At 40.5% G+C, this 27,842-nt stretch overlaps 2 protein-coding genes across 19 annotated transcripts; one reads left to right on the top strand and one right to left on the bottom strand.

Moving 5' to 3' along the window:
• Window positions 1-107: 107 nt before the first annotated feature.
• On the bottom strand, window positions 108-10,627 carry LOC306940754 (anaphase-promoting complex subunit 15-like). 10 transcript variants are annotated; one of them, XM_079525928.1, is made up of 7 exons: window positions 10,523-10,627; window positions 8,838-8,963; window positions 7,614-7,693; window positions 6,036-6,095; window positions 5,291-5,365; window positions 1,164-1,218; window positions 108-788 (listed from the first exon to the last, which is right to left on the bottom strand). In XM_079525928.1, the coding sequence occupies exons 1-6, from the start codon at window positions 10,545-10,547 to the stop codon at window positions 1,189-1,191; spliced, it is 396 nt and encodes a 131-aa protein (XP_079382054.1). In that variant the 5' UTR covers window positions 10,548-10,627; the 3' UTR covers window positions 108-788; window positions 1,164-1,188. The 10 variants fall into 10 exon arrangements, with proteins under 10 accessions (XP_079382054.1, XP_079382056.1, XP_079382058.1 ...); XM_079525930.1 differs by having other exon boundaries at window positions 5,291-5,362; XM_079525932.1 differs by lacking the exon at window positions 10,523-10,627 and adding an exon at window positions 9,794-9,889.
• Window positions 8,876-27,800, top strand: tdrd6a (tudor domain containing 6a). Of its 9 annotated transcripts, XM_079525910.1 has the most exons (23): window positions 8,876-8,972; window positions 9,133-9,185; window positions 13,052-18,549; window positions 18,795-18,916; window positions 19,306-19,386; window positions 19,499-19,576; window positions 19,834-19,885; window positions 20,099-20,172; window positions 20,623-20,674; window positions 20,795-20,877; window positions 21,594-21,645; window positions 21,746-21,853; window positions 22,088-22,161; window positions 22,303-22,351; window positions 23,091-23,161; window positions 23,303-23,351; window positions 23,953-24,026; window positions 24,160-24,208; window positions 25,022-25,092; window positions 25,431-25,476; window positions 26,287-26,354; window positions 27,075-27,129; window positions 27,266-27,800. In XM_079525910.1, the coding sequence occupies exons 3-23, from the start codon at window positions 13,065-13,067 to the stop codon at window positions 27,406-27,408; spliced, it is 6,936 nt and encodes a 2,311-aa protein (XP_079382036.1). In that variant the 5' UTR covers window positions 8,876-8,972; window positions 9,133-9,185; window positions 13,052-13,064; the 3' UTR covers window positions 27,409-27,800. The 9 variants fall into 9 exon arrangements, with proteins under 9 accessions (XP_079382036.1, XP_079382037.1, XP_079382040.1 ...); XM_079525911.1 differs by lacking the exon at window positions 21,746-21,853; XM_079525914.1 differs by lacking the exons at window positions 22,088-22,161; window positions 22,303-22,351.
• Window positions 27,801-27,842: the final 42 nt, after the last annotated feature.

Raw genomic sequence — 27,842 nt, 5'->3', positions numbered from 1 at the left:
ATGCACTAGTGAAAGGTGCATGTTTAGTCTAGTGTTGAATGCATTCTTTCACTAGTGAAAGGTGCATGTTTAGTCTAGTGTTGAATGCATTCTTTCACTAGTGAAAGGTGCATGTTTAGTCTAGTGTTGAATGCATTCTTTCACAGCAGTTCTAAGTGAAGTGAGAATGCATGATCACTTAGACTAACTTTCGATGAACATAACTTTATTTACCACTTTTCAAAGGTAACATTTCAAGTGTAATAAAAAGGACAAGTCAAGAATACACGTAATAAAAGGCTCATCATGAATAAAAAAAAACAATGTTATATAACATAACAGAATAAAATAGGTAAATACAGATTATTCTCATTTTTTCTATTTTCATGGTGTCACACTCCATTTAAAATGTCTTGTCTGCCATGCCAAAGCAAGACTTGGGGACATTGGTTTTACTTAAATCTGGTTATCAAATCCTGACCATTGTTTTTCTTATGGCTATGAAAGAAAATCCAATTTGATGATAGCAGTCATAATGATTTAAGACTACACTTTAATACTGATATCATGACATTGATACAGCAATATATTTTGTGTTTCTCCATAGGTTACATAAAACAATGTAATGAGCACAATTACTGCTTAGAGGACATTTATGACTATATCAGTGGACTGGTTCATAATAGAGTTAATGCTCTGTTAGTCAGAAATGTTATTTTATTGTCTTGGGCTTGATCGAATCAGCAGTCACATTTGGCTTGAGTTCTGGTGCTGCTCTCCAAATACAGTATCAGGTCAGTGTTTTTCACCTAAAGCGGGGCGATATAGACAAAATATCAACAAATATCTGTGTTGAGAATGTGGAGATGACTATTTGTGTATTCAATTCATTGAATATTTATGTAATGAGATACATGATAAATAATAAACAAAGGCTCAGGGAAATTCACAAAATGACATCACTACAATATTCAAAATCCCAGACGATATCTAGTCCCGTATATTATCAATATATTATTGCCCAGATGTTTTCAGCAATCCCATGAACTGTGATTAGGATTTTTTTCTTCCCATTCACAATAAATACTAAATAGCCATCCGACAGCCAATTGTTCCACAAACACAGTTTAAAATACTGAATGCTCATAATGGACTCGATCCCCATTTTCAGTTTGAAAACTCACCTCTTCGAGTCTTAGTTGCTGTCCTCTACAGTATGCTGTCTTCTGTCTCGTAATTCTTGAAAATAAATGAATGGCATTCAATCAATTGATTATATGGCACAATATGGCAAGATCAATTTCACACAACTTTATTCCGGTTGTGAAAATCAGCATTGGTAAAAAGAAAGCTGATATCATATGTTACCATTACCAACAAGCATGACTTAGCAGGAATACCGGAGAAGTCACCGGGTTACCAACTCGCCGCAGCGAAGATCATTAACATTGGGAGTAAAACTAGAAATAGTACACTACAACTATCTCCTCTCTCTCATACATGTCGCCTTTTTCCTCATTTCAGTTTTATATGTAGGCCTATGTGTGTATGTGTATGTAGACCTATGTGTATATATGTATATGTAGATATGCATATATGGATGTGTGTATGTATAATAATAATAATAATAATATCTCAAACTTATATAGCGCTTTTCTGAGTACCCAAAGACGCTTTACATGGGGGGGGCTTTACAGAGGTAACAACAAAATAAAAACAACTTTATTAGAAAAAGGAAAAACACTAAAAGCTAAAAACATTAAAAAGAAAGACAGTGGGAAGGGTTAGCTAGGGAAGGCAATGTTGAAGAGGTGGGTCTTGAGGGCGGTTTTGAAAGTTTGGAGGGTGGGGGCATCTCTGAGTGCCTTAGGGAGGGCATTCCACAGGGTTGGGGCAGCAAAGGCAAAAGCTCTGTCCCCCCACGTACGGAGTTTGGTTTTGGGGACGTCGAGGAGGTTTGCGTCACCAGACCTGAGGGAGCGGGAGGGGACATGACGTTTGAGGAGGTCACAGAGGTAAGGGGGAGCCAGGTTATTTAGTGCTTTGTAGGTGGTCAGGAGTGTTTTGAAGTGGTATGTATGTATGTATGTATGTATGTATGTATATATTCATTTATTTATTTTTCTTTCTATCTTGATGTGTTTGATGTGATGTTATGCTTTGTTATTTCTGATGTTCTTGATGTTCTTTATGATTGTTGTTTTTAATCCTGTCTGTAAAGCACTTTGTAACTTTATGTTTGGAAAGGTGCTATATAAATAAAATTCATTCATTCATTCATGTCCGGACTTTCGGGGACCTTCGCGGCAGCATGTCCGGCGAGATGTCCGCACTTTTTGCGGCGAGACGGAAAACCGGCGACTTCTCCGGTTACCCTTAGCATTATATCAGAGGTCATTCATTGGATTTGGGCCACTTTGTGTCACCGACCACACAGTAAATGCTAACTTACATTCATAATCATTGGCATTCGTTGGTGAAGTCAGACCTTATGTGCTATCTAGCACAAAGGATGAAGTAAAGTAAGTAAATAAGGTCTGCAACTAACGATTATTTTCATAATCGATTCATCGGACGAATATTTAAATTATTCATCAATTAATCTGATTATGGCACTTATATGGCTATCACCTTATTGCGACCATAGGTCGCAGTTTACTATGAAAACCTGCATTTCCCGTCAGTCGTGTCACGCCTCCATTGGTCACGCCTTGTGACGTCATGCCTCGTGACATGTCACGCCACCATATATGGCCATCTCCATATATGAAAATCATGACACTGACCTCATCAAACCCTTGATAGCCATACATGGAGAAGACTGGATCATTACCTAGATCTGCATACCGGTATATGGAGCCGGCCAGCAACTCTACATCTGACCTCAAACCTCAAACCCTTAGATATCCATACTGTATATGGAGCTGACCTGTTCTGACATTCCATATGTTGATCTGACCTCATCAAACCCTGTACACTCAAGACACGTTCCATATATGACCAGTACAGAATTCATTCCATATGTTGATCTGACCCCCCATACCAAAGCGCCAGTGCTCGCCCAGCAGTCTGCCGTCACCCAGGCGGATGCGTGCATGCTTTTCGCAATCAGGGCGTCTTACTGGTAAATTTGATTTTAGGTTATTTTAGACATATTTTAGACGTTCTAACTAACAAAAAATAAATGAAGGATGAATAATTCATTAAGAAATACATTATTTATTACATTTTGCTCAGCTGCTATTCAAATACAATACAAATAAATTAAAGCCACCCACAGAACCTTTACTCTTATTCTGCATACATTTGATCAAAGAATAGCTACACATTTGTCAGTCTAAAAGGTAACAGTACGCTATTAAACTCAAATAGGTAATTTAAAAATAAATATTCACGCCCTAATCCTGCAGGCAGTTAGACATAGTTATGTTGGCTTGTGTATATTAATGTACAATATAAACTCCATTGAGGGTAAAACATCCGTTGAGGGTAAAAGGGCCTCAGACTTTAGATGTTTTGGATACCATGTGATTCTGCATAGGATGCCACCGTTGTTGTGTCATATTTACTTGCACAAGCAGAGCGTGCAAGTATTGTGGTCGTGCTTGTACGAATGCACGTGTATGCTCGGGGGTATATATACTGATGTGATGGTGACGTAATTAAGATAGCCGACCACAGTATAGTACTTTCAACTTACAACTTACATACATGTATGTACATACGTTGCCAACCAATATTGATATATATATCATAATTACGTCACCATTGACAGCCAGTTATAACCCGACTTTAGTATTTAATTCCAATGTTTTACAGAGAGGCTGAGATTTGAAAGTTCGTAGCAGCAAGCAGAGCGCGCAAGTATTGTGGTCGTGTTGGGACGTATGCACGTGTGCTTGGGAGGTGGACGTTGATACCAACCAAGCATACGTACATAAAAAAGCCAGCCGACCACAGTATAGTACTTTCAACGTACATACATGTATACATACATACGTTACCCGTTACCCAACCAATATTGAAACATATCTTTATTACGTCACCATCGAAAGCCATTTATACCCCGGCATTGATACATATCTTAATTATGTCACCATCAACATCAGTATATATACCTACCAAGCATACGCACATAAACAATCCAGCCGACCGCAGTATAGTACTTTCAACATACAACTTACATACATGTATACATACATGCGTTACCTGTTACCCAACCAATATTGAAACATATCGTAATTACGTCACCATTGACAGCCAGTTATAACCCGACTTTAGTATTTAATTTCAATGTTTTACAGAGAGGCTGAGATATGAAAGTTCGTAGCGGTCGACAGAGTGCAGTTCTAGTTGACTTTGCAGTCACTAGTGTGCATGTGCACTATCAGCACATTGTAACGGAGGAGAGATGGTTCACTCCTCTTTAGCTTAGTTGCATTTAACACTGGAAAAACTATGGTTAAGTGGAAAAACACCCACGATTATTGCAAAATACTCCAGCGATTAGTTGCCGATTCAAATACGATTACTAAATTAGTTGGCAACCAATTGAATAATCGATTTGATTATGATTAATCAATTAAACGTTGCGGCCCTAAAGCAAATATATTCACACATGATCCATTTTCTATGGTGGCTATTTGCACTTTTCTAATGAGAACATACAATTCCAGTGGTGTCCAAGCTAACAGATCTAGAATTTGGGCCATGTGTGGACACACACTCAGACATGGCACAGCCGCACAGGGCCAGAGAAGCACAGGACTGGAGCGGAGGAAGGAGGTCCACGTTTCTCAGTTAAAATCTAGGCAGGAACAAACAGACTGACATCCTTCAGTGTAGTGTGTCAACAGGCACAGTGTGTGCAACTGCATAATAAGTTAATAACACAGCAACACACCAGAGAGACAGAAGATATATCTGGTTGTTTATGGATACATAGGAAGGTATGGGATGCTCACTCAAACCCCAACAACTGATCCAGAATGCTGTGGCATGCCTGACCTCCAACCTGCCTACACATTCACGTCTTCCCCTTCTGTAAAGTTCTGCTTTCCCTTCACTTGCTTCCACTTGTTACCCATACCCATTTCAAAACACTGGTGATTGTCTACAGCGCAAGCTGCAAGGCATCATGGGCATGGCTCCTGCAAACGTTTAGATCAGCTAACACAGGACATCTGTCTCTCCCTTCCCTAAGAGACCTATATGCCTTCTGGATCCCATGCTGTGGAATGACCTCTACCTTCTCAGTCAGGACCAGACTCAGTCCCCAATTTCTGCTGTGGTCTGAAAGCTCACTTCTCACCTCTTCACCTTCAGAGGTTTCCTCGCTGTCTTCCTTATCCATGTCATTCTCCTTTCTTTCCTCTTCACATGTCTGCTGGGCACAATAATTGCAGACATACAGAGTTGGTGGATGTCACTGTTGTACAGTACACAGTACACACACACACACACACACACACACACACACACACACACACACACACACACACACACACACACACACACACACACACACACACACACACACACACACACACACACACACACAGTATTCATTGTGACCCACTGATACACGGGAACAACCGGCATGAGTTATTTGCAGCATGAGTTAATGTTTCCATCATGTTTCATACAGTACAAACACTGCACTTCACAGTGCAGCAATAACACCAACAAGAAGTGAAATATACACATTGTGACATGATTCAACTACATATTAATTACCTAATGTTGACAGAGCAAGAATTTGTCATCTACGGTATGACAGTACTGTAACTCTACTATGACATTAGTACTATGACGTCAGTCGAAGAAAATAGGTGAAGAAAATGTTAGAACTCACTCAGATAGACACACACACATGCATGCATGCATGCACGCGCGCAAACACGCAAACACACACACACACACACACACACACACACACACACACACACACACACACACACACACACACACACACACACACACACACACACACACACACACCCCCAATTAGGAGTCACACATGACTCCTATTTGTCACATTATCTTGCAGTACATACCTTAACGATGATGGGTCCTATAGGCACCAGGTCGATGTCCTCCTCAGCAATGCTCTGTAACTAAGACAGTAAAAACACAGTGAGACACACTCTAGCTCAGTTTTTCCCAACGTGGGGTCTGCCCCCCCCCCCTCCCCTCCCCTCCCCCATCCCTATTTTGGGCATGTCATTCAAATAAATAAAAGCTACAAACTTGTGTTGCAATTATTTTTTTCCAGTACAACACAGAACTACTGTGTTATACTACAAGAACACTTTTCAGTCACGTTCAGTATCAACGTTAAGTTGTATTATTTGTTGTGCAAGATGTATATACTGTGTGTGTGTGTGTGTGTGTGTGTGTGTGTGTGTGTGTGTGTGTGTGTGTGTGTGTGTGTGTGTGTGTGTGTGTGTGTGTGTGTGTGCACGCTCACATCACAGAGCTAGGCTATAGGTGCAATCTACTTGTGTTTATCTTTGGCAGCCTCGACATGTACATAGGTTGGCTGTAAGAGGCTTCCATCAACTTGGGATGCCAAAAAAGCAGCTAAACGGCTTGCAAAATTCTGTGCAATCTCTTCTACTATCGGTAGCCACCAAATATGGCGAAGATGCTGTTACATGTAGGGCGGCTGTGGCTCAGGAGGTAGAACAGGTCGTCCAATAGAGCTCCGAAGTCTGACGTCACTTTCAGTAGAGGGCGTCAATCTCCAGGTTCATGTATTTGTTTATTTGCATTGAGATCCCCAAACGGCGATTTTAGGTCGCTTCATATAAGAACTGTGTTTGAAAAATGAACCGACCACCTCGGCGTTTCTGTCAGGGGAGTGGCTGTGCGTCGTTAATGATGTCCATTCATATTTGATACAGCCAGTTTCTAGAGAAAATGGAATTAATGTGACCGCAAAAGCCTTGAAACTACATATGAATGCAATGTCGCTGAGCATATACGTCACGCCCAGCTGTCAACATATTGCGTTCCTGAGATTCCTCGTTGACGTAAGCTCAGCTGGTGGTGACTCGACTCGTACTAACCACGATACATTATATATCAATAAAATAAAAATAAAAATAAACGTAATTAACGTTCAGTTTCTGTTGTGCGACGGGCTGCGGGCAGAAGCAGCCTACCCGGAAATGTAGTCTCTGGGTTGTTTGGCTCGTTTATAACGCTTATTTTGTTACTCTTTGGGTATATTTGTACATTTCCACCTTCAGTCGATGCTTCATATCCATATGAGTGAAAAGGCCGGGGTGATCGGTTTATTTTTCAAACACAGTTCTTATATGAGGCGATCTAAAATCCCCCTATGGAGAGTACAATGCTTATAAAAACATACATGAACCATGGCGGGCAGTGACGTCAGGACTTCGGTGCTCTATGATCCCTGGGTCGGCCGAATCCCGGCTCCTCCTGTCCACATGTCGAAGTTTCCTTGGGCAAGACAAGACACTGAACCCTACATACATTGACTCCAATGAGTTGAGTTGGTCTGTGTGAGCTTGCCACCATTGCTGTGTGAATGTGGGAAGTGAGGACACTGGTGTTGACTGTTCGCTGCTGGACATATATAAATTATCAAAATGTGTGTGACCTACCCAGGTTAGGTGCTCTTCTTCCTGTTGGAGAAGCTCTGTTTCGTTGATGCAGAGCTGGTCCATGTTAAACCACAGTGACTCTGTCATGCGTGGAAACAGACATGGAAATAGAGTGGACATCTTCATTCACTGTTCTGACTGACACCCTGGAGCAGATTGGAACTGTCAACAGAGCGAATGAACTTTCACTGGGAGAAAATCATGCAGTGCGCATTAAATGGATTAAGACATTTGATTAACAGATATCTATCATTCTAAACACATGTTTAGATATAAACAAAAACAATAGGCTACGGTATATTCACTCCCTTTCTTAGGCCTACTTTACTATCACTACTCTGCTGCTCATTACTCATATCAATCTATTTGTCATAAATATCTAAACCATTCTATAGCTGTTGCACAGTGCAAAATTGACTCACATTTATTATGTCAATGCATCTATTTGTTTCTTAATCAAAATAGCCAGAAACACCGATATGCCATGTCCATAACATGACGATGGTCAATATAAAACGAATTAACAGTCACCCACCGTGACACCGACACTACTAATACTAAAACTATAAGAAACGGACTGATGAACAAAAATAAATGTGTAAACATTGATTTGTGTACTTTACCACTAACCTAAGAAGGACAAGTGGAAAGACGCCCCGATTTATTTTTCCTCCGTGCCGAAAACAGCAGATCTACAAGCTCACATCGTCATCGTCACGTGTCGTGTTGTGAACTTGTAATTCGGCTATTTTCAATGCGCGACACCGTCGTGCAACGAAGTATGAATCGCTGCTACGGTCAAGAGCATGGTCAAGAGTCACGAAGCGAAACCAACCACAGCGCTGCACTGCCACCTATTGTCCATAGGTTAGAGCACAAGTTGTAGTCAATCTTTTTTAACCCATTCTGAGACTGTTCCTTTTATTTTCTAAAAGTAATTTTTATTTAATTTAAAGTATTACAATGCAATGCTTTAAAAGAAAAATACTGACATCAAATTAATAAGTTAATCAAATAAACAATACATATTGAGTGCATCACAGAGAAAAAGTTTTATGGGGAATAATTATGGGAAAGTATTTACCTTTTGATATAATAATAATCATAATAATAATAATAATAATAATAATAATAAACAACTATGTGTAATTATACATACATACATGAAAGCAATAAATAACAAATGTGCATGTGTGTGTAATTTTTTTTAAACTACAAACATACCGTAAACATTTCCAGTGTGTGGAGGTGAGTGAGGTGAGGTGATATCAGGCCTCAGAAGTTCCGGGTCGTCATTCATCCTCTTTCCTCCAACAGCGTTCAACAGTGAGCACGCCGCGGAGAGTTTGGCTGAAGAAGGTTTGTCAAAAAAAGAAAGAAACTGCTGTAGTTTATCATCCTAAAGATCGGGCTTCGGCATTCTTCTGCTTAATTTAGGTCAGACTTCACTTTTTCCATGTGAAATGTTCAATTGTACCTCCCAAAAACGAATAATACGATGTATTGTTGCTGGTGGCAGGTGGCTGTGATTGTGAGGTGAGGTGAGGTGAAGAATCCGATGTAGGCGGCCCGGTGAGTTTAACTTTAATCACTTTATCTGTTGCTGCGTTGGGGGGGTAGTTTGTAATTTAGCCTACAGAAGTTAAATTATTCGGATGATATATAATGTAAAGCGTAATTTACAGTCCGGAGTACGACGGGCAGACGGGCGGTGTCGTTGCCCAGAAAAACAGAGCTACAAGCAAACGACGCGTCACTGCGTACGCGCTGCAGCGAAGTTGTTAACTTGTTCGCTTGTAGATCCTTCTTTATACTCTGTGTAGATCTGTTCATTTGACAAACGCTGGCGCCATTTTCAGAAATAAGTTAACCCGCTTTTTCTCCGCAAATGGCTGATCTACAAGCTCACAGAAATATCCCCTGCTGCGAGACGCCACCTTACAACAAAGTATAAATAGAGATAGGACAGTGGTAGGCTTTGAAAACCGTACATTTTGAATCAGCATTGTTAATTTGTCATGGATTAAAACGTTGCTGTGTCAAATGTAATGAGTATTTATTCATGTGTGAAAGGACACTCGGTACGTTTCGTGTATGGCTTAGTTTCCTCGAAAAAACAATAATTTCCAGGTCCCTCCATATTCAAAACATAATATGTATCATCAAGTTACCAATCTTACCACCAGCAACTGCACCTCATGTTGCATTTTGTTTAATGGGGTCGTTATTCCAGGCAGCCGCAGCTCGCTGCCTTTTACAATTTACACGGTGTTGGGGACGTATGTCACGAGTTTTTTTTGTCGTTTTCATGAAGGCGCTGAATGATCAACGATAGTGCATACAGCCAGGGCAGCACTCGTTAAATCGCTTCAAGCACTAACTGTAAAATAATTAAAAGAGCTACAGTATGCAGCCCTGCTTGCTTGCATAATGGGGCAACAGTTAATCAAACTTTTTTTAGATTAACTTTTTTTAATACATTTCTATTTGCACCCATATTACTATTATATCTTAATAAAATGTTGCTTTTAACAAGCAAACTAAGCAAATTATGCCAATTAAGTATTACTAAGGGTGATTTGCGGATTCACAGTGAGTGAATCTAGCCTAAAAGCAACATTTTTGAAAAATTACTTTTTTATATTTTTATGGCAAAGCGTTGTGATGGAGAAATCACATCCACTATAGGGCATAGAAGTGGCGGTCATTTTGTGGTTCACCAATCCAAAGAGCCATCCTGGTAAATCATGACCATAAAACATTTTATTCTGTGAAAATGCTATACTTTATATAGTGGTGTAATTAGGTCTGCGTCCTGTGTATTTGACACTGTTTGAAGAAAGGACTCATCAAACAAACCGTCGCATGCTACTTTATCCTGCTATGTTGTGAACAAATTCAGCACTTACTGTATAATGCAGGACATTCCAGCATTAATTAATATTATACCCAGAGCCAATGTGAATGCGCCTGCCGGACTTGTCTCCTTCTATCCAGACTGAGTAGCTGCTTCTTTCTACAGGCATCGAGGAGCGAGTCCCCCCTCCTCCCGCTCTCTGCTAGACAGAGGACACGAGCATAGTTTTTTTCCCCCCTAAAATGATTCAGGATTTCTTTTCCCCAGATACATTATCAACATACATGAATGTAAACATGATTATAGCCATATGTCAAACACAGGTTTAACACTGCAATTTCTCAAATACAACTCATTCAAATGACCACCACTACATTGACAGTGATGTACATAGGTTTTCAATGTGATGGGTCGTGTCACCCAGGGGTGGTCTTTTAGATGGTTCCCAGGGACATTTTATCAGTCCTACATCAACGTTAAAGAGTACAGTACTGAGTACAGTATTGCATCCCAGGACCCCCGGAGGGCGACATGATTGCGTCCTTTCTCAATTTTGTGTGTAAGGATGCAGGCTATTTGCATCACTGCATTGAAAACCTAGTTGCATCCCTGCTTTATTTATTTTTTAAATACCCATTTTGTGGTTTTCATTATTTCTCCACAGAATCAAATTTTATGGTCATGATTCTAGGATTAAAATAATTGATATAAATATTTGTGTTCTGGATCGGTGGAACCACAAAATGGCTGCCACTGCTATGCATAGCAGTAAACACCTGGATGTGAATGTCAGACTTGCACTGGGCTAACTGCATAATTGATTTGACCTACCGTACTTTTGCTTGATGTAATCTATTATTGTAGTTAGGTAAAGTTAGCTTAAAGGAGAATTCCATACTAAAAGGCTTTCTTACCTTTCTTTGTAGTTGTTACGTCCCCACCAAAGAGGTCCAGGTGTTATTTTGTGCAAAAGCTCCTTTTTGGCTATTTCCCCTACCATAAGCCCTAAATGAATTGCATTGAATTGAATGGAAATTGAATGGGGCTATGGGGTGTGGTGCTAATTCGCTTATTTCCATCGCTCAAAATTATATATTTTTTGTATATATCCTCTCTTCATAACGTAAATAATATCCCAAGCGGCACACTTTACTACTTATTTTGATGGAAATAAGCGAATTAGCACAACACCCCATAGCCCTATTCAATTCCCATTAAATTCAATGCAATTCATTGAGTGCTTATGGTAGGGGAAATAGCCAATAAGGAGTTTTTGCACAAAAAAAACACCTGGACCTATTTGGTGGGGACGTAACGACTACAAAGAAAGGTAAGAAAGCCTTCTAGCATGGAATTCTCCTTTAAGTTGTGGCAAATCTGCAAAAAAATGCTTACCACTAGCTTTCTTCACAGATGTGTTCATAAAGATGTCTACTATCACGAAAAAATGGTTCCAACCCAACTCCCTTGGGAAACTTTGTGACAGCTGCTGAAAGTTGGGGTACCATTAACAACCAATATAAGGCAAATACATCCAAATTTCATTATGCGTTGTCAAACTAGGGGGTTTTCATGATGCTGAATCCATTCCAAGCAAAAGTTTTGCACGAAAATACTCCTTGGGCTAAATTCAGCCATAGCCACTTGCCCAAATGTGCTGACCTCATCACATTTGTGATGACTGCTATGGGCATTTTTAGGCAAAGTGTGTTTTGTGCAAAACTAATGCTTGCAATATATTCAGAATGATTAAAACCCCCTAGTTTGACATGTCACATGCTACTTAAAGTATAATGAAATTTTACTTTATTTGCCTTATATTGGTTGTTAATGGTACTCCAACTTTCAGCAGCTGTCACAAAGTTTCCCAAGGGAGTTGGGTTGGAACATTTTTTCTGTGATAGTAGACACCTTTATGAACACATCTGTGAAGAAAGCTAGTGGTAAGCATTTTTTTTGCAGATTTGCCACAACTTAAGCTAACTTTACCTAACTATTGGGAGGGAGCAGGTGTGTAAGATTGGATTTTATAGATCAAAATGCAATGTTTTTTGTGTTAATTTTGAATTAATTAATTTTCAACTATCAAAAGCATTCAAACGCAGAGACGGTCAGATGAGGACTAGTGTAATAAGAAAACAGCAGCATGTCGAACAAACAAGTCCCAACCCTAGTGAGGAGTCTGAGGACCTATATGAAGATGGTTGCCCCCCACAAAAGATTTAATGAAATTATTTCATTAACTAAAAATATGATCGATGGAATAATAGATATTAAATCAATAGTTGTAACTTGTAGCCATGTGCATATTGACTAATCCAGTATAGCTGCCTCTCCACATGACGGCATTGATTCCATTTTATGACAGATGATTTCTGACCGCAGCGTGTCGCAATGTGACGTGTTATGAGCTTGTAGAACGGCTATTTTCGCGATGATTAGCTGAGATATATATTTATGCTTGATTATTTGATTAATTAAAAGGTAATCAATAGAATAATCCTTAAGAAGATAATCGATAGTTGTAGCCCTAAACCGTAGAATATTTGTCAATATTTGTCCTCCTGTTTGCATGTTTTAGGCCTGATGCTGACATGCAAGGTGCCAAAATGCCTTCAATACCTGGACTCCCTGCATCAGGATCAGATGTCATTGTTCTCATTACTAGGGTGAACTTGAATCCCCTCTGTCCGCTTGTGGAACTCTGGGGCAACTTTAACCAGGAAAGGAAAGCAGACTATCAGTGCCTGTCAAAAGATATTCAGTTTCCCACAAACAAACTTCACGAGTTTGACGGAAATCCTGGAGATCTATGCCTGGTTCAGGTGGATGAGACTTGGTACAGGTCACGTGTAGTCTCAAGAAATGGCTCAACTTACAAGGTGTTTCTTATTGATAAAGGATGGACACTCACTGCCACCACAAGTATGTTGGCATGGGGTAAGAAGGAGTTCTTCCACCTTCCACCTGAAGTGGAATTCTGTGTCCTCGCTAATGTCCTGCCACTATCACATGAGAGAAAGTGGTCCCCGATGGCTTTGGAGTTCTTGAAAACTCTTAATTGGAAGACTGTGAAAGCACATGTCCAAAATGTGATGGTGCCCCAGAGAACAATTGTCTTGCACATACCCAGCATTGCTCAGCAAATGTATGAGATGGGATTTGCCAAAAAGTTGTCGTCAGAAATGTTCTCTGACTTCTTGCTCAAGTCATTACAGCCTCCTAGCAGTGTTGCATTGCCCACAGAGTTGCACCAGGAGTCTATGAGAAATGAAGCCCCAGGGACAGGACTGTCAACACTAAACCAGCAGCGCTTCATGTACCCGGAGTTGCAGATGGGAACAGTAGAGACTGTCATTGTCACAGAAGTAACAAACCCGATGCGTGTTTTCTGTCAGTTGAAGGTTTTCGCTCAAGAGTTGAAGAAAGTCACTGAGCAGATCACACTGTACTATGAAGGCAGATTTACTCCTTATATAGTCTCTTCTAACATGCTTGGATCCCCATGTGCCGCAAGAGGAAGTGATGGCAGGTGGTATCGTTCTGTTTTACAGCAAATATTGCCAGGCAACAATGTGGTTGAAGTACTAAATGTTGACTACGGGAAGAAACAGCTTGTTCAGGTAGAGAACATAAGGCCATTGGCTGCAGAGTTCTTCAGGATGCCAGTTGTGACATATGTCTGCTCACTCCATGGTGTCACTGACAAAGGCCTTGGATGGACAGCAGCACAGATTGAGTATCTCAAATCCCTGATCCTATACAAAACTGTGATTGCCAAATTTGAATACCAAAGCCTTTGTGAGGGTGTCCATTATGTCACACTGTATGGAGATGAAAAAACAAACGTCAACTCTTTGTTTGGCTCTCAAGAGAAGTGCCTTCTGGAGGTTGAAAAATCACTCCAAGATTTTAACATCTGCAGCACACCAAGCAGCCAGCATCTAGCTCAACGAGAAAGCCAAGCAATTGTACCTGTTGAGGGTGCAAAGGACCCAAAAGGGAGCAACATTCAGAAGTTGTTGGCAGAAGACCTCCCTCTCAACTCTTCACATGTAGCAGTTGTGCAACACGTGTCAAACCCATTCGAATTTTGGATCCAGACACAGAAGTATGGAGATGAGTTTGATGAACTGATGGAGAACATGGACCGTCTTTACAGTGATTTGGCATCTACGGATTTGATCAGAAACCCAACTGTTGGCCTATACTGTGCTGCCAAGGCACAAGATGGTATATTTTACCGGGCAACTGTGACTGAAGTCAGCAAGACTCAAGTCCATGTGTTTTTTGTTGATTATGGAAACGATGAACTAATTGACCGAAACTGCATCCGTGTCCTTCCTGAAAGGTTTAAAGAGCTGCCCCGACTTGCATTGAAATGTCGCCTTGCTGATATCAAGCCAAAAGATGAAAAATGGAGCTGTAGTGCCATTGACCTTTTCATCAAAGCAGTCATGGATAAAGTCCTGAACATACATGTTACTGCAATGTATGAAGGCACATATATCGTTCAGATCACGGTCACAGACTCTACAGCACACGGAGAGCAAGATGTCAATAAGCTGATGTGCAATTCAGGCCTTGCTGAGAATGTGTCAGAGAAAAGGCCCAATGAAAGCAGGACCACATCTCCTGTCCTTTACCCTGTCAAATCAAAGCTAGCTGCTTTACCCTCCGGAGGAAACGAGAACCGTGAGATTCCTTCCCGAACACCAAAATTGAATGACAGTGGCCCTGCTACCTTTAAAGAGCTTATGTTTCCAATAGGAACGGCAATTGATGTCAGCGTGTCTTACATTGAAAGCCCAAATGACTTCTGGTGCCAACTGTGCCAGAACAAAGGACAGTTGCATTTGCTGATGGAAGAGATGCAGATGTTCTATACCAACAGCCAGTTTAAGCCATTCACAGAATCTGTGTGTGTTGCTCGCCATCCACATAATAAAAAGTGGTACAGAGCTCTTGCTCTTATCAGAGACGCAACACAGCATGTGGATGTGTTGTTTGTAGACTACGGCCAGAACAAGAGAGTCCCCCTGCATGACCTGCGGAAGATAAACCCAAACTTCCTGAATTTGAAAGCTCAAGCTTTTCGATGCAGCCTTTACAACCCTGTTAAGCCCACATCACCCATGAATGATTGGGACGAGATTGCAAATGCGGAGTTTCAGGACTTTGTGGATGCTGCTGCATCCAGCCATGTCATTTTGAAGTCCACCATTTATGCAGTCATGTACAATGAGCAGAATGTTGTGTTCAACATTGTGGATCTCGAAACTCCCTTTGAAAGTGCCTGCACCCGCATGGTCCATCATACAACGATTGCATCACTCTCAAAAGAACCTGCTTCCCCTTTACATTTGGACACATACTACTACTCAACCCACAACATCAAAACGGGGACTGAAGAAAAGGTCACAGTGACATGTGTTAACAATGTCAATAAGTTCTACTGCCAGCTAGAGAGGAATGCTGAGATTGTGAAAGATCTTGAATTGAAAGTAAACCAGCTGTGTCCCCAGCTTCAGAGCTCAAAGCTCCCAACAACTTTTGGAATGTTGTGTTTGGCCAAATACCCAGACGGAAAATGGTACAGGGGACAAGTCAAGGCTGTGCGACCGGGGAAATCTATCCGGGTACACTTTGTGGATTATGGCGATACTCTCATTGTGGACCCATCTGACTTGCTTCCCATTCCCAAAGAGGCAAGTGACATCATCTCTGTTCCAGTGCAAGCGATAGAGTGTGGCCTTTCAGATATCCCTGCCAACGTCCCCAGTGATGTAAATGGCTGGTTTGAGACTAATGCAACAGAGCAGTCATTTAGAGCTCTAGTAGTGGCCAAACAACCTGACGGCACATTGCAGGTTGAGCTGTATCACGGAAAAAGCCAAGTTAATGCCACTATCAAGCAGAAATTTCACATTGACATGCCAAGCAAAGATGTTATTTTCCATGGTAGGAGTACACCCAGGTTCACCAGCAATGCACAGCATTCGCCTAATGCTTTTTCAAAACCCACCACTGAGATGGAAGATACACAAGCCACAAAGACAAATCAGTGCCCTGCCTCAAAGGTTAGGAGTGCCACTTTGGAGCTCTACAAAACTCCACAACAAAGGCAGCTGGATGGCATGTCACAGATGCAGAGTAGCATGCAAGACTGCTCTGAACCTGCCAATAACAGACCAATTAAACAGAATCTTTCTCCACCCCAAACATGTCCAGAGGAATCAAAGTTAGAATCTCAGAAGAAAAGCTACGAGTCTCTTCAACCAGAGGTGGAAACCCTCCCTAAACTGACTGAACTGCCCACTAACGCCATAGAAGTAGGTATGGAAGCAGATGTCTTTGTTTCACACAGCAACAGTCCTCTTAGCTTCTATGTGCAGTTAGCCTGTGATGAGCCTGACATATGCTCAATTGTGAGTAAACTCAATGATTGTGAGCCATCCACTGAAACAATTAAAGCCTTTCAAACAGGTGACCTTGTCCAAGCAGAGTTCCCAGAGGATGATTCATGGTATCGTGCAGTTGTAAGAGAAATCCGTGAAAACAAGATGACTCTTGTGGAGTTTGTTGACTTTGGCAATTCCTGTGAGGTACCCGTTGACAACATCCGCAAACTCAACAAAACTTTGCTTCAGTTTCCTGCGTACAGTACACAATGTCTGCTTAGTGCAGCTGCAGTCTTCCAAAATGAGTCAATACTGGATCCAAAGTTTGTGTCCACCTTCAACAAGAATATATCCACAGATGGAGAAAAGGTGTTCAAATGCTTTTTTATCAGGCAATCTGGATCTGTCTGGGAAGTCAAACTTCAGGATGGTGGGGTAGACATTGCCCCGAATGACATTTCTGCTGTTCATGAACCCTCTGAACCTTTGAAGGAAAAGTCTGTCCAGGAAGATGAGTGCACAATCAGTGTTTGTATTGAGCCACAGGAGGAGCTTAGCACAGAAGCAGGATTATCAGAACTGACGAGCAGTCTTGAGGCCAGTGAATGTTTTGATGCTGTTAAACCCGCGTTTATTGCTGATGCCAGGAAGGATGATGGAGATGATGCCCGGAAGGATGATGGAGATCAAACTAAAGACCTTGGAGCTCCTGAACTTGACAAGGAGGGCCTCCCTAAATTAACAGACCTGCCCCCACAATCCATAACAGCTGGTATGGAAGCAGATATCTTTGTCTTGCATTGTAACAACCCTCTTAGTTTTTATGTCCACTTAGCCAAGGACCAAGATGACCTATTCTCCATTGTGGACAAACTCAACGATGGCGAGTCATCAGCCGAAAGTGGTAAAATTAAAGACTTGCATCCAGGTGACCTCATCCTTGCAGAGTTTGAAGATGATAATTCATGGTACCGTGCAGTTGTAAGAGAAATTCATGCGAACAAGACTGCTCTTGTAGAGTTTGTGGATTATGGAAATGCTGCAGTGGTGTCAGTTTCCAAAATGTGTACACTCTCGACGCCATTCCTGCAATTTCCTAGATACAGTACACACTGTGTGCTTAGTGGGGCTGCAACTATCAAGAAGGAGTTGGTGCTGGATCCAGAGGTTGTGTCCTCTTTCGAAAAGGATGTTGGGCCCAGTACAGACAAAGTGTTAAAGTGTGTATTCATCAAACAGTCAGAGTCTGTGTGGGAAGTCGGTCTCCAAGACAGTGGGGTGGAAATCACTTGTAAAATCCCCACCGGAAGTCTGACTCCTGATGATGATGTCACTCCTAAGATGTCAGAAGTGGATGAAAAGCCTTGCCAGGAAGATGAACAGAATACTGATCAGCAAGAGGAGCATACTGTCCCTGAAGCAGCAAATGTTGTGGAGATCTGCATTGAAGCTTTCCCTGAAAGTGCAGAGGCTGCTCCCACCTCTGAAGCCAATTTGGGAGCCCAAGAGGAGGAGGTCATAGTAGCTGAACCCATTCAGACCCTGGACCCTGAATTGGAAAGTGAGCCAGAGACCCACACTGAGGGAAACGACCCTGCTGCCGTTCTGGAGTCAAGTGTGCCAGAGGAGCCAGAGACCCACACTGAGGGAAACGACCCTGCTGCCGTTCTGGAGTCAAGTAAGTTACAGCATATTACCCGTATTCAGTTGTCATTGATCCCCACATTGTATTAAATTTGTATGCTGAAATAACTGTAAACTGAGTTTTGAAAATCTTATATCAAGTCCAACAATGTACATTATGTTACTGTAGATGGTAGAATCTGTTTTAGATTGCCCAAATCTTTACATAAACCTGTAATTAGCCTATCTTGCGTAAACAAATGTCATTTTCATAATTTCTTTTCCTGTTGTCACTTACAGAGTTTGGTCCTCTGAGAGCTGCTAAGACTCTCACTATTGGTTCTTCCTGTGTTGTCTGGTCACCTGTTGTCAAGTCTTGGTGCAAAGCAAGGGTCTTGAAAAACACAAGTGACTGCATTCTGGTAAATTGACTAATATTCAGAAATATCCAGTGCTTTTCATAGTTTGTGTTAGGACTTCAAACTTTGACAAAATAAAAAAATCTTAGGAAATTACATAAATTAGAAACGTTTAAGAAGTAGTGAGAATGGCCAATGTACAACTTCACAACACGGTGCGAAGCGACATGTGAGCTTGTAGATCTGCTATTTTCACTAATTTGGTCCCAGGCAAACACAGGCTAAAACGTTTGGGAACCACCGATATACATTATAGTACTATAGCTATAATGCTTTATTGTAGCAAGATGAACAAATATGAATCCAAATCATTATTTCTGACCAGTTGGTTTAGTCAGTAAAACCAGTGCTTTATGCATATTGTTTATTTCCTTTTTTTCTTTAATGTGCAGGTTCTTCTGATTGATTGTGAAACGCAGATGGAGGTTGAACCATGCAGTGTCTTTGAGGTGGTGTTTTCAGGCCATGAGGAGGTAAGGATTGTTTACAATGTGTTTTTGTATTTGTTGTTGTACTGTTCATTACTTGAAGCAAAACCTCACAACAGTAAAGTTCATTCAACTGTTGCCTTGTTCCTTTTTTCAGTGTGATAATGCTGGCAGCTTAGATTATGCCACAAGTTCCACAACCACCTCTCATGTGATCGCTTCAGAATCCAACCTGGTATACTCTTAACTTTCTATTTTGGCTTACAAATGCATCATATTATATTCAAAATACACTCTGCACATAAGCCTAGAAATTATTTCTGTAATATAAAATGTCACAGTATAGTATTAAAAAAAGAAACTGTGTTTTTCCTATAATGCTCTGGTTGCTTTGGTTGTTCAGTAAATGTGAATAGAAATACCTGCAATGTCAAAATTTATTATGTTTTAATTATAACCCTATTAAAATGGTGAACTTCTCTTAAATTATAGGTACAGATTGAATCACCTGAATCTGATTGTGTGCCATTTGAGAAATACTGTGGTAAGTGACAATATGGCAAAAGCATTGGTGAGTCACTGTTTTGCAGTGGCACACATTTCTTTTCAAAGAGGTTTGGAAATTTTGTATGTCTCTGGCTGGAAAATACTCACTTAGGGATCAAAGTAATGCAATGGCATACTATGTCTTTGCAATATAACAAGTTTGGAATTGTTTTGATGTGAACATGCAGTTGTATTGTCAATGTTTTGACAGATGCCTCTGCAGAACAGGATGTTGAGACCAAGGATTTTGTAGAGGATGCACCGAGTATTTCCACGACTCACAAGGTAGAATACAACTGTACCAATACCATTTTATAGCTGACCAAAAACTGTTTTAGAACCCTAGAGGACAGAATTATGGTAGGGTAAATTAAAGGAATAATCCAAAAGTGACAGTGGTGGTTTACCATGGATTTTAGAACAGCTAATGGGTGTTAAGTGGCGTGCCTATTCCCCCTAGCTGGTCTCTTATAGCCTAGTCTCTCGAGACTGACTGTTGACTGACTCGCATCAAATTCAAAGGAAAAGAGGGCACTGTTTTTCCTTTTTTTGACGATGGGTTCTCAGATTGCTTACAGCCAGACGATCAGAGATCTCCACCTGAGTCTGATATCTAATTGTTTTTCTTGTTGCAATGTTAAATCTGGATTCATTATATCCTGTCACAATGATATTTTTTTTAAGCATAAAACGTTTTAACTGTCAAATTAATTCAATTTAATAACTTTTTTCCAGTGTGACAATGATGACGACACAGACACAGTCTCTATCCCAGATCATTTGGATGGTACATTTTCTTATCTTGATTTCTTTCTTTTTTTGTTGGTACCTCACCTGACCGCATCTTAGTATTCTAGTCATTTCATTCCCATTTTGGTGTTGTGTGCTTTCTTTGATGCATTTACAGAAGACACCTTGGATGAACAAAGTGATACCAGTGAAGATACAATTACAATGGATGGTCTTGACACTGATACTCCAGAGGAAATGGTAATTGTATGACAATTTAACATTTGGACAGCCGTCATGATGTAAATATAGTTTTCCGCTTTTATGGTTGCACATCAGGTTTAAGTTTTAAAGCACCAAATCTGTTAACTTTTGTTAACCAATCTGATGTAAATCTTTGGGTGAGTGGCATCAATCCTACAATTCTAATAAGTTATCGATCAGGCTCAATTCTAGCACTTTGTTAAATTAAGCACAATTAAGTGCTCAATTACTGTATATCCACCAAAAATGCAAGATCACAAAGCCATTCTGGGTCATCATTGCCACTTGTTAATGGGTAGTACAGTTTCTGCACGTAGCCTAACTGAAATGAATGTTTGAAAACATCCTCTCGAAGTGTGACAGGATGTGGCTGATCAATATTATTTTTGGAAAATAAATTGGTAATGGTTGAGTCCCCTGGCTCTTAATTAAATTCAGTTTCTATTACTTTGGTGATCTCATCAATGGCATTTTTCCCTTTTTTACTTTTCTTTTACCAAATCAGTAGTTTGACACCCCACTACACGTAATGGTGGAAATCCTTTTTTTAACATACATTTCCCTTGGTTCTGATGGGGTACAATTACATTCTTTTAATTCAATTGATACTTTTTTGGTGTTATAATATTTGTTGCTTTGTGGTTGTTTTAAAGTGAATGGATTTTTTTTCTCATTTCAATGAATATTCTAATTTGCAATTGTTTCAATTGTAGGTCCAGACTGAATCCCCACAATCTCCTGTTGTGCCATTAGAGACATTCATTGGTGAGTGAGAAGATCTCAACAAATGCCAAAAGCATTGGCAAAATTGAGTCGGCTGTTTGCAGCTGTACAAAGAAATTCCAAACTTGTTTTCTGTATACAGGCTGTTTGCAAAGCTGGAAGAGAGGCACCGTGTGTCAGAAGGTTGTAGCCAACCAGCTGCAGTCCATGCTACAGGAACAGGATGGCTGTCCTCTGGAAAGAGAAAATTGTACTAGCATGTTGCAGCCTCAATCTAAACACAGTGCCTTTGTAGCAAACTAACAATAACCCTTTTATTTCGGTTCACCAGTAAATACATTGTGGAAGTTGTTGACTGGAATTTATTTCTGTGGCATAGGTATACTGACTATATTCAAATGCAATGTACAATACTGTTTGTGTGTGGATTAGTTTGGAATTTATTTGATGTGAACTTGACCTTTTATTGTGAATGTCTTAATAGATACCCCTGCAGAACAGGGAGTTAAGACTGAAGATGTTGCGGAGGAGGCACAGAATGTTGGCACCCATCATAAGGTAGGAGAACACAAATGCACCATTACCATTTTGTCTGACCACATACTGTAGCCTCTTTTGAAAGCTTGCCTACAATTTCGGCATCGAAGCCATCAATAGTTGCATTAATAAGACTCAGTCAAATGTCCTGTTCTGTTTCAGTGCGACTTGATTGAAGAAGACGCGTATCGTGATGATGAACATTCTTCTGGTTAGTTCGCAAGTGTATTTGTGTGCTCATGTGAATATAATATTCATTGGTTGTATTTTGATTCGATTAGCCTTTTCTTTTCTTAAGCTTGGTTTTTGGGCTTTTGCGCCTTTTATTGATAGTTACAGTGAAGACGGACAGGAAAGAGGGAGGGACAGACGGGTAGAGACATGCAGCAAAGGTCGTCATGAACGGGACTCGAACACGCAAAGTGCTGTCAGGCCAGAGCCTATATGTGACATGTGCCACTAGGCCAGCGGGCGCCCCAGCCAGGCCATTATTAGAATCTGGTCTCTAGTTTGAAGACGATAAATTAGCACACTGCATACAACTACGGAACACTGTTTTCTCTGAGCTCCAATGCTGTCCCTTATGAAAGCTTGTGCCTGTGCCAAGATTCCAAAGTATTGTTAACCAGAAGATTGTCAGGTCAGCTGCAGTCCATGTAACAGGATGGCTGTCTTCTGGAAAGAGAAAATTGTACTAGCATGTTGCAGCCTCAATCTAAACACAGTGCCCATGTAGCAATCTAACAATAACCCTTCTATTTCGGTTCACCAGTAAATAGATTGTGGTAAGGCCTGTTATAGGGAGTTTGGAAGTTGTTGACTGGAATTTATTTCTGTGGCCAGGTATACTGACTATATTCAAATGCAATGTACAATACTGTTGTAGGTGTGGATTAGTTTGGAATTTATTTGATGTTAACTTGACCTTTTTATTGTGAATGTCTTAATAGATTCCCCTGCAGAACAGGGAGTTAAGACTGAAGATGTTGCGGAGGAGGCACAGAATGTTGGCACCCATAAGGTAGGAGAACACAAATGCACCATTACCATTTTGTCTGACCACATACTGTAGCCTCTTTTGAAAGCTTACCTACAATTTCGGCATCGAAGCCATCAATAGTTGCATTAATAAGACTCAGTCAAATGTCCTGTTCTGTTTCAGTGCGACTTGATTGAAGAAGACGCGTATCGTGGTGATGAACATTCTTCTGGTTAGTTCGCAAGTGTATTTGTGTGCTCATGTGAATATAATATTCATTGGTTGTATTTTGATTCGATGAGCCTTTTTGGCTGTCTTTGTATAGTGCCAACACAATATATTGGTATAGATGGCCATGCAGGCTATGACAGCATTTGTCTGTATGTCCACTCAAATGCAGACCAGTCCCGACTTTGCAGGCACTATGTGCATAACATCGCAAAACACCAGCCATAAATGCAGCTATAAAACTTTGAGCAGTGTGAATGTTGAATCGTAGTTTATAATCTATGCATGTAAAAAGTTACTTTATTCCACTGAATCCCTTATTTACATAAACATTGTTCTTGTAAACCAGGTTTGTACTTACGGTAGGTGAAGTATTTATGAAGATTGCCATTTCTATGTAGGAAACTAACAATAACCCTTCTATTTCGGTTCACCAGTAAATAGATTGTGGTAAGGCCTGTTATAGGGAGTTTGGAAGTTGACTGGAATTTATTTCTGTGGCCAGGTATACTGACTATATTCAAATGCAATGTACAATACTGTTGTAGGTGTGGATTAGTTTGGAATTTATTTGATGTGAACTTTTATTGTGAATGTCTTAATAGATACCCCTGCAGAACAGGGAGTTAAGACTGAAGATGTTGCGGCGGATGCACAGAATGTTGGCACCCATCATAAGGTAGGAGAACACAAATGCACCATTACCATTTTGTCTGACCACATACTGTAGCCTCTTTTGAATGCTTACCTACAATTTCGGCATCGACTCCATCAATAGTTGCATTAATATTAAATATCCTGTTGTTTTTCAGTACGACATGATTGAAGAAGACGTGTATCGTGATGATGAACATTCTTCTGGTTAGTTTGCAAGTGTATTTTAAGATTTGTTTTTGGCTTTTGTGCCTGTTTATTGATAGTTGTAGTGAAGACTGACAGGAAAGAGGGAGGGAGAGACGGGAAGAGACATGCAGCAAAGGTCATCATGAACGGGACTCGAACATGCGAAGCACTGTCAGGCCAGAGCCTATATGTGTGCGGCCTTTCTCTAATTTTTACAGAGCCTATATGTTGCATGCGCCACTAGGCCATTATTAGACTCTGGTCTGGTCTCTAGTTTTAAGACGATAAATTAGCACACTGCGTACAGTATAACTACAGAACACAGTTTTCTCTGAGCTCCAATTCAGTCCCTAATGAAAGCTCATGTCTGTGCCAAGATTCCAAAGTATAAAACTGTTGTCATGTATTTGGTGTTCCTGATGTGGGTTTGGCAGCAGTATTTCACTGATCAATGACTGCTATATTTAACCGGCAAACAAATGTTCTGTCCCTCTGCCCCTTTATTGGGAGTTACAGGGGGAATCAATAATGAAATGGAATGCAATAAAAGCCACTGTGCTAGGTTGTCCCTTTTTGTTCATTAGCACCAGTTGTACTGGCTAATGGCTATACATTTTTGTGTCAAATTTATGAACCCATCAGTTATGCTGCAACTTTAACGTTGCCACCCTCAAACTAGAGGCATCTGTCTTGTTTTACGCTATTCTATGTTAGGGTAAAATAGTGCTCTGTATCTTATTAAAAACATCTTGAATTTTCACGTGATCCACTGTAACTGTCTTCATAATGAACTTTATCCATTTGTTTTACCATGTGTCATTTTCCCTACAGCCCTGTTAGCTGAGACTGAACCCGCAACCTGTGAGCCTCAAGACCACACTGAGCCTTGCTTCCTTGATATGGTAATTGAATTGGTAGTATTCTCATAATGGATTTTGTCATACAGTATGGCACACTGATGCAGTTCATTGCCATGGTTGTCATTTTACCACTTTGATCCTGGTGTCCTTATTTTGTGGATGTCATAGGCAAAGAATGTCAAAATTTAGGAAAAACGTTCAAGCTCATTTCTCTAATGGGGCTTCGATGATTAATGAGCCACCTGTTTGTTTGATTATAATCACTTGTTATTTTGCCACCAAATGTAATGTATGTGATCTAAATGCTATTAATATTTATATTAGAATTCATAAACAACAAATATTTATTACTTAAGGTTGATCTCTTTATTCTTGTCTAGGATGATGTGAATTTGGATGCAACCTGCACCGACGAAGACTATTGTGGTATGTATGTATGTATGGTGCCATATTCTGTGGTTACAGTATGAACTAATCTAATAATAAACTAGAAATGCACTCTGTTGAGATGCCAACTTGCGCCTTGCACACAAGTAGGCCATGTATGGCATACTTGTGCACAAGCAGAGCGCGCCATGAGGTGCGCTCACCACTGCTGGTACGACTGCTGCTCTGAGTCTTAAAGCTCTCTGCTGCTGTCTGTGTACGACTGCTGCTCTCAGTCTCTATAGAGCTCTCTGCTGTCTGGGTATGACTGCTGCTCTGAGTCCTAGAGCTCTCTGCTGTCTGGGTATGACTGCTGCTCTGAGTCCTAGAGCTCTCTGCTGTCTGGGTATGACTGCTGCTCTGAGTCCTAGATCTCTCTGCTGTCTGGGTATGACTGCTGCTCTGAGTCCTAGAGCTCTGCTGTCTGGGTATGACTGCTGCTCTTAGTCCTAGAGCTCTCTGCAATTCTAAATCCTTTAGACCCGTTATTGACCTTATACCAACCTTGAAATGTACCTTGGTTACGTCACCAAGGCTGTTGGAGGACACCGACATACATACATACCCAGCCGATCACAATACTTAGTAAATAGCATTTCAGACTCGACCTTGTGAATATTAGATTTTCTTCCATATAACTTGAAGTTTTGTCAATTTAACTCTTATTAGTAAAGGCCAAACATGAAAAACACTTTCTTCTTTCTTCAATCTTAAACTCAAATCTTTCCTTGATCTACTGATTACTTGTAAACAATACCTGCTTTCAGTCTCTTTCCTCATTCTCTACTGATTTGCACTTGTGCTCACCAGACCTGGTACCTGAAGCTGAAATGAAGGCCAGTGAACAGCATGCAGATAAAGCTTCTACGGGAAACACGGTACTAGAATACACCCTTCATGAAATAATGTGACGCTGTTTTTCAGAACCACATGCAAATGAGTGGTGGTTGATTCCGGCATATACACATACAGTACATGCATATGGTAAATGGTGCATTTACGTATAGCGCTTTCATCCAAGGCACTTTAAGAACATGGGGCGCAAATTATACTTTTAAGTATCATGTGACATGTCAAACTCATGATTCTGAATCCATTCCAAGCATTAGTTTTGCACAAAAAACACTCCTTGGCCTAAATTCAGCCATATCCACTTGTGCTGACCTCATCACATTTGTTATGACGGCTATCGCAGTTTTAGGCCAAGGAGTGTTTTTGTGCAAAACTAATGCTTGGAATGGATTCAGAATCATGAAAACCCATGGTGTGGTATACAAAAATGGCCATAACTTTTTTCTTCGTGATGTTTTCGGCAGGGCAGATCTCTCATTCTGTGGACCTTAATGACCAAGTGAATAGAAAAAACACAAATAAAAAGTGTCATGACATCACAGGTTAATCCAGCTTTTGGGCCTGTGGCTCCCCGGCTAACTTTGACGGCAGGGGAAACCATGCAAGGCACCAACCTACTCATTGGGAGCAATTAGGTGTTCAGTTTCTTGCTCAAGGACACTTTAACACCAACTCTCGGGGAGCCCAGGATCAAGTGGCCCCTCTACCTCCTGAGACAATGTCTAACATTGTTGTTTATTTTACAGGATTTAGTGGAAGATGCGTCCAAGGAAGACTCCTCCCATTCTTCCAACAGTCTTGGTAAGTGATTTATAATAAATGTATTGTTTTTTTATGCAACAATAAAAAATTATGAATTGGACACTTTCAAGATCAGTATTCGTGAAATAGTGGGTCAGGGACTCAGAAGAGTATTGATAACTCGTTTATTTTTCAGGTGCTTTTTCAGAAGCCCAGTTGTCAATGGTGACTCATCTTTGTCTGGTGGTGGAAGATGAACCTGATGATCTTGTCATCTTTGACAAGGAGATTGATGCAGCTCGGCAGCAACAGAAAGACGAGTCAGACGTAACAGAATGATGGGATCACTGTTTGTTCTTCAGTGTTTTTTTATATATACTTGTAGTGTGATGTATGTTAATCATTGTAAGTGTGTATTTAATATGCCCAATGGGTAGAATTTAAGTTTAATGTTTGTTTGGTTTTATTTGACAGTTTTTCATTTAAAAAAAAGGTTTGTTTCCTCAAGAGGGCCAGTTGAGCTGAGTACAGCATATTGCTAAAAAAAAACAACTTAATTTTGCAACACTGAAGCTCATCTATTTTCCAGTTCCTTTCATTTGTTCCTTTTGCATGCAAGTTTGCTGTGATGTTTTTGGAAAAAAAGATTTTTGTTGATTCGTGTTGAACACAACACCCATACAATACACAGCCATTCATCAAATTAAAAAAAAAAGTACAGCTCCATATAATGAGTCATTTCCCTTTATCTTCATCCCACTGCACACGCTCAC

This window comes from Electrona antarctica (assembly GCF_951216825.1).
Source record: "Electrona antarctica genome assembly, chromosome: 17".
Lineage (NCBI taxonomy): Eukaryota > Metazoa > Chordata > Actinopteri > Myctophiformes > Myctophidae > Electrona > Electrona antarctica.
The sequence above is the reverse complement of the archived record's forward strand: the minus strand, read 5'-3'. Positions and strand labels throughout refer to the sequence as shown.

Bases quoted from the DNA above. Each gene is read 5' to 3' on its own strand.
- tdrd6a (XM_079525910.1), top strand. From the start codon at position 13,065: ATGCAAGGTGCCAAAATGCCTTCAATACCTGGACTCCCTGCATCAGGA. The intron at 23,162-23,302 runs GTAGGAGAACAC...GTTCTGTTTCAG, and splicing joins AGAATGTTGGCACCCATAAG to TGCGACTTGATTGAAGAAGA. The intron at 26,355-27,074 runs GTACTAGAATAC...TTTATTTTACAG, and splicing joins AAGCTTCTACGGGAAACACG to GATTTAGTGGAAGATGCGTC.
- LOC306940754 (XM_079525928.1), bottom strand. From the start codon at position 10,547: ATGCTGGAATGTCCTGCATTATACA. The intron at 5,366-6,035 runs GTATGTACTGCA...TATTGTGCCCAG, and splicing joins TAGGACCCATCATCGTTAAG to CAGACATGTGAAGAGGAAAG. The intron at 1,219-5,290 runs GTGAGAAGTGAG...TTTATTTTCAAG, and splicing joins AAACCTCTGAAGGTGAAGAG to AATTACGAGACAGAAGACAG.